This window comes from Podarcis melisellensis (genome assembly GCF_964234715.1).
Source record: "Podarcis melisellensis genome assembly, chromosome: 2".
Taxonomy (NCBI): Eukaryota; Metazoa; Chordata; class Lepidosauria; order Squamata; family Lacertidae; genus Podarcis; species Podarcis melisellensis.
The window spans coordinates 43113892-43122839 of record NC_138529.1 but is presented as its reverse complement, the minus strand read 5'-3'; the positions used below and the strand labels follow the sequence as shown (position 1 = coordinate 43122839).

General features: G+C 45.3%; 1 protein-coding gene across 1 annotated transcript; it reads right to left on the bottom strand.

Annotated features, from left to right (window-relative positions):
* Window positions 1-868: 868 nt before the first annotated feature.
* Window positions 869-6696, bottom strand: LOC309363746 (RING finger protein 11-like). The gene is made up of 3 exons (XM_081900144.1): window positions 6488-6696; window positions 3791-3960; window positions 869-2304 (listed from the first exon to the last, which is right to left on the bottom strand). Exons 1-3 carry the CDS (start codon window positions 6617-6619, stop codon window positions 2133-2135), a joined length of 474 nt encoding a protein of 157 aa, XP_081756270.1. The 5' UTR covers window positions 6620-6696; the 3' UTR covers window positions 869-2132.
* Between the last annotated feature and the right edge of the window lie 2252 nt (window positions 6697-8948).

The window sequence follows — 8948 nt, the reverse complement described above, 5'->3', positions numbered from 1 at the left end:
GTTTGCCAGAAGCAGCTTAGTCAAGCTGGCCACATGACCCGGAAGCTGCCTGCGGACAAATGCCAGCTCCCTTGGCCAGTAAAGCGAGATGAGCGCTGCAACCCCTTTACCTTTACCATCAGGGGTCCCTTTACCTTTACCATTGAATTAGAGATGCCTCTCCACCTTTGGGGAGACAATATGAGTTTTTAAAAATTTCATCCCTGCCATTATTATTTTTTCTACTTCTACATTCCTCTCCCCCCTGCTATTTGGTGCAAGCATGCGTTGAAAGTATTTCTCACTTTATACTTAAGATGACAGTTGCAAAGGTAAATATGAAACTTGTAGCAAACCAGCTACAAATCAGGCCCTGATGTGACTGCAGGAGAAGCAGCCTTCAGGAACATAGTTTGAATCTTATCTACTGCTCTACTCCATTTCCCATCTCCTGTCATCCCTTTAACAACTACACTGCTCCTTATTAATTGTTGCTGTTCCTTCAAGGCAAGAAAGCTCTCTAGGGAACTGGGCTACAGCTGCTTCTCTGCTCACTACCCTTGGGATCCTGCTATTGAAAAGTGGTTTGTGATGTAGCTTAGAAAGCAGCTGCTGCTATTCCTTTCCTGGGACAATAAGGAAAGAGGAAGGGCCAAGTCTCAGCATGGACCTTGCAACTCTAAAATTATGCCTGATCAAAAATGGACTAAACACCAAGTCCATCTTTTGCAAAAGACAAAAGGTAGTACAGAAAAGAAACACTGATGATTGACCAGTAGAAGAATTCTCCTTGTCAAGTGCTGCTGACATTCATCTTAGCTGGAAAGAGTGATGGAAGAAAAGGGATATGAGCAGTCCGCTTTGCCCAAATACTTATTTCTACAAGGGATTATATGCAATCTATTTTATTTCCATTTGAATGCAACACACATCAGTTTTACTTTCAAGTGCTAGATCCTTGTTAAGGACAATGCATAATCAGAAAAGCACTTTCACGCCTCTCCACTTGCAAGGCAATAAACAGCATGACTAAGGGAAGCCTTTCCAAACAGTGGGCTTGCTGCATGGCATTAATCGCTAGCAGTTTCTTATGGGACAAGAGTCTTCATTTTGTGTAAGGCAAACAGAGTAAACATTGGGCAAACAAACAGTTTCTTTACCCTTTACAATAGTGCACTTGAATGCCTTCACCCACCATCTGTAGAGGAGGCTTTTGTACTTCATCACTAACTTACTAAAAAGCTGTTATTTAACAAATAACTCTTCTGTCTCCTTCACCTTAAAAGCATCTTAAAATCTTTACAAGCAGAAGAGAGGAAGTGAAAAGTATGTATCGTTCACTCTTAGTTGAAACATGAACCTTTTAAACAGAAGCACCCCGACTCCAACTACAGAAATCAACCTCAAGTCCCCGCCAAGGTCACTGCTCCAAATTGCCCCCACAAAGAACTGAGACAAACCCCTTAGACTTGTTTTGTGCATTGTAGCACAAGTGCTACTGGGTAAGATTTCAATAGTGGCCAAGCTTTTAAAGACGCTTGTTTCCCACCTGGTTAAAAGAAGCATTTGTGGGGTAACGGAGAAATGCTTTATAAAAAAACCACACACTTCTCAAAACTCCAGATTCTGCCACAAACCAACCAGAGTTGGTGTGACAATGCCAAAACTCCTTTTCTGGAATTGAAATTACAAGATCTTTGCAACCAGTGCCAGCTTTAAACAACTCTCTCTTTTCGGTCAAAGAGTTGCAGTCCCCTCCCATGTAACACCCCAGACCTGTACTTGATAACTCAGTGGGGATTTAAACAGGTATGTGGGTAAGAATAGTCCTAAGGAACAATCCTGATCTTCTTAAAAAGAAAAGAAAAAAACAGCATTTGTGGGTGGAGTGAAAGGACAATTCTTGCTTTGCCATTTTGCCCCCAGTCTCCACCTACTCTGGTTACAATTCTCAAATATGGCACAAGTCAGCCTTTAGCACAGCCAGCCAAGCTAGAATGGTTCTGTGTTGTCATCAAGGCCTGGGATCAGATTCTCTGCCATAGGATCTTTGGTGTATCCCAGAAGTGTGCAAATAAAAGAGTGTGCCACATCCCAGCCCCCCACACAGCCAGAGCCTGGAAGCATTAACAAGAGCAGGGCACCGAGCCACCTCAGTTAGTCTCGTAGGAGGACAGAAGAGCAGCGTCAACTGGCTCCATGCAAGAAGGGCAGGTGAATGATCGCATCAGCCAGTCGTCAATGCAGTGAACGTGGTAGATGTGCAGGCAGGGCAAGAACCGGATGGGGTCTCCGTATACAAAATCCAGCATGCAGATCACACACCTGAAATCGGGCAGAGAGAAAAGGAAATGTTATTAAAGACACTAAAATGTCTTCTAATACTTCTCTCTCCCAATTTGCCACCACATAGTAAGTTTAGGTATCCCAGTAAAGAACTACTTGCTGGCAAGTCATTTAGTCTCACTATTCCATTCTTAACAGTGTCCAATACTGGTTGTGGTGCTGGAAAGCATGCAAGCCTGTTACACACAGAGCGCTCTATCTTTAATAGTTTGCTTCTGACTTCCAAGGTTCAAGGATGACCCTCCACCTACATCTATTCCAAAACATGGACATTACCCCAGCTGAAAGTTGCTGTTGTATATTCACATTTTATTGGATGTTTTTAAATACCCGCTGTCTTCATAACAAAGAACTCTTTAAGGTTAGATGGATGCAGAGGCTGAAGAGAACAATATTTCACTTTAAATGTGATGCATGTTAATTTCACCTTGTGTTATATAGTTGGGGAAAATATTGCTCTGTTGGAAAAATGATGGTGGGGAACTAACTTTTGCCTAAATTAACTTTTGTATGAAGTCTGAGGAATTGAGGCAAATTGGGGTCTGAATCTACTCAAGAGATCTCAACTCAAATATGAAGTTTCTGACTTAATAAAAATATGTACAGTGGTACCTCGGGTTAAGAACTTAATTCATTCCAGAGGTCCATTCTTAACCTGAAACTGTTCTTAACCTGAGGTACCACTTTAGCTAATTGGGCCTCCCATCACCATGCAATTTCTCTTCTCATCCTGAAGCAAAGTTTTTAACCCAAGGTATTATTTCTGGGTTAGCGGAGTCTGTAACCTGAAGCATCTGTAACCTGAAGCGTCTGTAACCTGAGGTACCACTGTATATTGTCCCAAAGATCAACCTCCACACCTGAAGACAAAAGTAGCCAATGTGACACTAATTTTTAAAATGGGATCCAGGGGGAATCCTAGAAATTACAGGCTGGTTACCTTAATACCTGTCCTGAAAAAACTGGTAGAGAGTATTGTTAAGGATAAAATGACCAAGCATATAGAAGAACAAACCTTACTAAAGCAGACAGAAAGTGGAGTCCCACAAGAATTAGTATTGGGACCTGTACTTTTTTCTATTAAAAAAAAAAACAAGCTAGGCCAGTTAGGTGGCCAAGTTTGCTCATGACACTAAGTTGTTCAGGGTGTTTAAATCATAAAGGGATTGTGAAAAGCTCTAAAAGAACTTCTCCAAAACTGAGAGAACGAATAAATAAATGAAAAATAATGCAGTCTTAACTGGTAGTGATTGACCAGGAATCAGACCAGGGATAGTCAATCTTTTTATGCCTAAAGTCATCATTTTTTAAAACCAAGAATTGGACAGTACAATATACCCATATTCCATTTTGGAAAGGGAATTGCTACACACTGTCAGTGGGATATAAAGGCTATATATGCATCTACTAGCAAATAGTCTCAGTGAACTGGATAAACACAAAGCATTGCACATGGAAAACATACTCTTTGATTTTCTTTTCTGATGGCTCTGTGCCTGGATCAAATATTCCTTTGGGAAGATGTTGAATCAGCCCAATCCTCTGAGCTATACGGATCTGCTCCTCTTCTGTTAGTTGTGTGGCAAGACGTGCCTGGCTGGGCGTTGGGTGATATACTGGAATTGGTGCATGTTCCTAGAAATTCAGAAGACAGAGTGGCTGAGTGATTGCTACTCTTGTAACCAGCCAGTAATCAAATGGAGATAAACCCACATTCAACATAAGGCAATTCAGCTGTCAACTATTCTTTCTTCACAGACCCCTATATTACTCCAGTAGAGCTAGTTATTCAACATATTTCCACAAATGTGGCAAAAGTAAATAACCCTGCAGGCTCCTACATTTACATACTTAACTTTTCGGCATATGCAAGCTGAAACTGTCAGATAATATCTACTCTGTAGTACACCAGATGGGCTAAATCATGGTGCTGTCATGTTTCTGATTGGCATTTTAAGTTTTTACAGGGGAGTGAGCCAGCAATTGCTAACTAAACAGCAAGTGCATCATTTGCAGATGCAGAAGAACCCCTTCTGTCTGCTCTGGACTCTGGTGTTGGGATCCTTGCAGAACTAATTAACTCACCATGAAACAATCAGATCCATCTCTTGCTCCTCTATTTTGGGATGTATCTAGACAAACATTTATTGTGAGACAGTGGTCCAATAATATACTGTTAGCTTGGAATGCCCATGCCCCCAATTGCTTTCATGCAGCAGAATGCCCTTGCTCCCAAGCCACTGTGTTTAAAATGAAGACATTTTAGCAAATTGCAAGTTGCCCCCATAGAGATGCATTAAATTACTGGTCTCTAAAGCAGATGATAATTGTTAGGAACACTGCCCCAATCAAGATTTGGGACACAAGAATTGCAGTGCTGGCTGAAATCAATAGCCTACCTAATTCAGCATTTTGTCTACAAGTGGCCAGTCAAAAGCTAAAGAAGTTCAGAAGCAGAACATCCATTCTGTGTTGTTAGTAAACATTATCCAATCATCTGTGGTACACTCTTCTTAAATATGGAAATTCCTCAGTGTATTTATCATTTGTTTATTTCCTTTAGAAAGCAATCTATGATATAATAGTGTAGGGATTTTTGTGTTTGTGAAGCAGGTTTTTCATTTGTCTAATCTGCTGCCTGTATGTTTCAGGAGGTAACCCAAAGAGTTTCTGAAATTAATGTGAATAAATTCCCCACACATTCTAACAGCCATCTTCCCAAGATCCACTCTGGTACTTTGAGATATGGAATCCTGATGTTTTGTTCTAGCCACCCTTTTAAACTAAGTTTGTGCTGCCTTTACCTTCCCCAGGTTTAAAACAGGATGAAACCACCAGAATGTCCCTCAGTTTTTCCTAATTCTTCTTCCATAGACTGTCTGTCCCCACATTGGAGAATGCTACTCTGCAGGTATGGCAGCTTGCAAAAATGCCAGAGAAACATGCAGCTGCTCCACAAGAAACCTCAGACATGGGAAAGCAAATATCAAAGGCACACAGGACAACTGTTGAAATGGACAAGACATAACAATCATGCGTGCTCTATGTCATTTTTCTGCAGAAAGAGATGGTGGTGTTACGTAATCTGACTCTGCGTTCCTGGTTACCACAGCCTGGATCTCAACATCTTCTAAAGATTTGTCAGGATGGGTGAAAGCACACCTAGCATAAGATAGCCTGGAGTCTAAACATTCATTTTCAACCAAGCCTATTTAGTAATTGATTGGTTATGTTCAATACTGTACTGCTCATTGAGAGCCATTTCCCACATTAACCCAGGTTTGCCACCAAACATACAATTTGTGGGGCTGCAGTCAATCTTGGCCCACCGACAAACATACCTGTATGATGCCTGTACTTCAAAGCAGGTCCTGTCACATTTACATTCTACATTATAAGTTGTATACTTCATCATGTGGAGCAGTTCACAGCTCAACATGAATTTGGGTCTCCTCACTTCAGATCCACAGCTCATTCTTATAAATCACACCACACTATTTCTGCTCCCCAGTTCTTATCTTCTATAACTGACTCATGACTTTGAGTTCTTCACCCTGAATGCCCACCACGACCCCAACCCTAGTCACACAACTCATGTTTCCATAGCTTTTTGAGAGACCCTTGACCTATGACCTCAGACTCACACACCACAGTCCAAAGGTTAAAGGGCAATACTAATGGCAGTGCAAAAATATTATCTTTCTGTGCTTGACACTGCTCTGTCTCCTGCTCAACCTTGTACATCCATTCCCAAGCCAATAATGGGCTTAACTCACCCCAGTAACATCTACTCTCTAGGTGACTGTAAGGCGAGAGGGCATCAAGCCCCATTCTTGTGTCTCCTTAGCATACCTGGATGAGGTCGGGGGTCTCCATCCTAATCTGTTATCCCAGTTTCTTTCTATAGCTACTGTTCCAGCTCACCCCGCCCTACTTATCCCAAGAACCCGAAGCCAAAGCCAATACCCGACCCCTGCCCACCCCCAAAATGCCACCCGAATTTCCTCGCCCCATATGTCGGCTTCCTACTCCCTTGCGTAGCAGAACCCCGTAGGCTACCCAGGGCTGGCCCCGACGCCCAGCACCGCAGTCGGCGAGGCCTGGGGGAACCCGCCCCACAGCCCCCCTTTCGCCCTCTGCCCCGCAACCCCCGCCCCGCTACCTGGTAGGGGGGCGGCGGGACAGGGATGGGCGGTGGAGACGGATCCCCAGGCCCAAGGCTCGCCCCGTCGCCGGTAGAGTCGTTGAGCAGCGACAGGTCATCGGCCGCCTGCGAGGAAAGGCAGCCCCCCATGCTCGCCCGAGCCCGCCCGCTCGGGGCCGCTGCCGGGTCCGGCCCGGGCAACCTCCCTCCCCCAGCTCCGGAATGGGAGGGGGCGCAGGGGAGGAGCGGCGTGTCGCAAGTCTTATCGGGAAATGTAGTTCTAAAGACTGGATCTCCGCGCTTGCGCAGTGTGAAGCAACCCGACCGCGGAGGGATAGGGCGTAGCAGCGGAAAATAGACGGAAAGGTAAACTGGAATTCCGATAGGCAGCGATAAACAAAAGAAGCACCTTCAAACGGTATTACAGCGTAGCTTTAATTAAATCTGAACATTTCTATGCGCAGCAGAGTTTAAATCCATAACTATTCATCTAATTACTAATTTCCATGTTTCGGTTGCGATCTACATTATGTCGGAAGTAAATAGCATAAAAAGGTAGACCAACCAACCGAGTTGTTCTTGAGTGCTCGGGCTGAGGATCACATCTGAACCAGGAGAATCTTACTTCAATATTACGTGTAAAGTTTAAACTGTCTAAATCCTGCTTGGTGCATTGATTTGTTCCGGATTAGGAGACCAGGGTTCAACGCCCCCTCCCCGCGAAGCCCACTGGGTGATCTTGGGCAACACACTGCCTTTCTGCCTACTCTATCATACAGGATTGCTGTGAGGATTAAATGCGGGGGGTAGAGAACCGTATCTATCATCTTGAGTGCTTGGGAGGAAAAGCGGGATATGAAAATACTACTTATATGACAGTGAATTTTTACTATGAGCCCTTGAGTTTTCTGTAATGTTCATCATAAGTTGTATCCAACACTGCTGTTCATTCATATAGACTTCCCATCCTCTCCAACTCTTCCCCCATCCTGCCATGTGCTCTCGAAATCTGCTCTGGTGGGTTTTCCAGAGCAGACTATGGGAGTAACATGACCTTTGGCCTTTGACCATCTGTGGCCTTTTAAAAGTAGGTGGGAAGTATTTAATGTATTTTTCCTCTGGGTTTTAATGTATCTATATATAAAGGTAAAGGGACCCCTGAACGTTAGGTCCAGTTGTGGCGCTCATCTTTCTTTACTGGCCGAGGGAGCTGGCATACAGCTTCCGGGTCATGTGGCCAGCATGACTAAGTTGCTTCTGGCGAATCAGAACAGCGCACAGAAACACTGTTTACCTTCCCGCCGGAGTGGTACCTATTTATCTAATTGCACTTTTTGGCGTGCTTTCGAACTGCTAAGTTGGCAGGAGCAGGGACCGATCAACGGGAGCTCACCCCGTCGTGGGGATTCAAACCACTGACCTTATGATCAGCAAGCCCTAGGCTCTGTGGTTTAACCCAGAGCGCCACCCTTACCTTGCAAACGTGATCCGTGCAGCAGGCACATTTACAACCTGCAGTGCTCAGTGTGCGCAGATGCGCGACATGATTTGGTGTTTCTGTGCATGCACCAAAACCAGGAAGTAACCCGTTCTGATACTTCCAGGTACGGCGCAGTCTGCAATCCAAAAACACACAACCCACAGCGTTCGTAACCCTAGGTATGACCGTAGTCACTTTGGGTTGCCCTGGGAAAGCCCTGGTTTTGCCCATCTTTGAGCAGGCGGCCATGATCTGTTGCTTGCACGGGGCTGCTCCCCGTGTGGTTTGTTTGATCGCTCCCAACTCTGTAATCTTTTTACGTTTCTCTGCCAACATTATTTGAAGATAGCACTGCATATTCTCCGTAGAACGTAATGGGCACACCTCCGCCCCCTCCTCCAGAAATATGCATCCACGAGACTCCAGAAGCGCCCCCTCATGTCTTATACCGACAAAAGGCGGCGCCACCCCGTCCGGCTCGGAGTCCGGGTCAGGCTAGACGCGCCAGCCCGGCCACGTGGGCGGGGACAGCCTCCCTAGCCCAACGGCCGCTTGAACTCCTTTTTCCCTTCGGTGACACCGCCTGCTACACTGAGCACGGAAAGGCGCCCGGTGGCTCTTGGAAAAAGAACTGTTTGCTTGCGTTTTTAGGTAGACGCGAAGCTATTAGTTTTTTTCCCCAGCCAACGGAAGTTTGCACCGGAAGGAAAACTTTAAAAACAAGCGAAACGAAATCTCTTCGGGGTGACAACGTGCAGCTGGGCGACAGAATCAAGCCTCCCGCCGTCTGGCTTTGTAGCGCTTCATCAGCGGCCAAGTTAGGTTGCGCGACATGACGTCAGCCACCTGCCTCAAGGCGTCGCGCTTCCATCCGGACTAGTGGACGGAGGGAGGAGAGGGCGTGGCTACCGCCCTTTCTCCCGAGCCACGTGACGTGCTTGCTTTGCCCTCGTCTATAGAAGTGCGCGAGCGGGTCCTCCGCTCCTCCCCTTTTTCTTT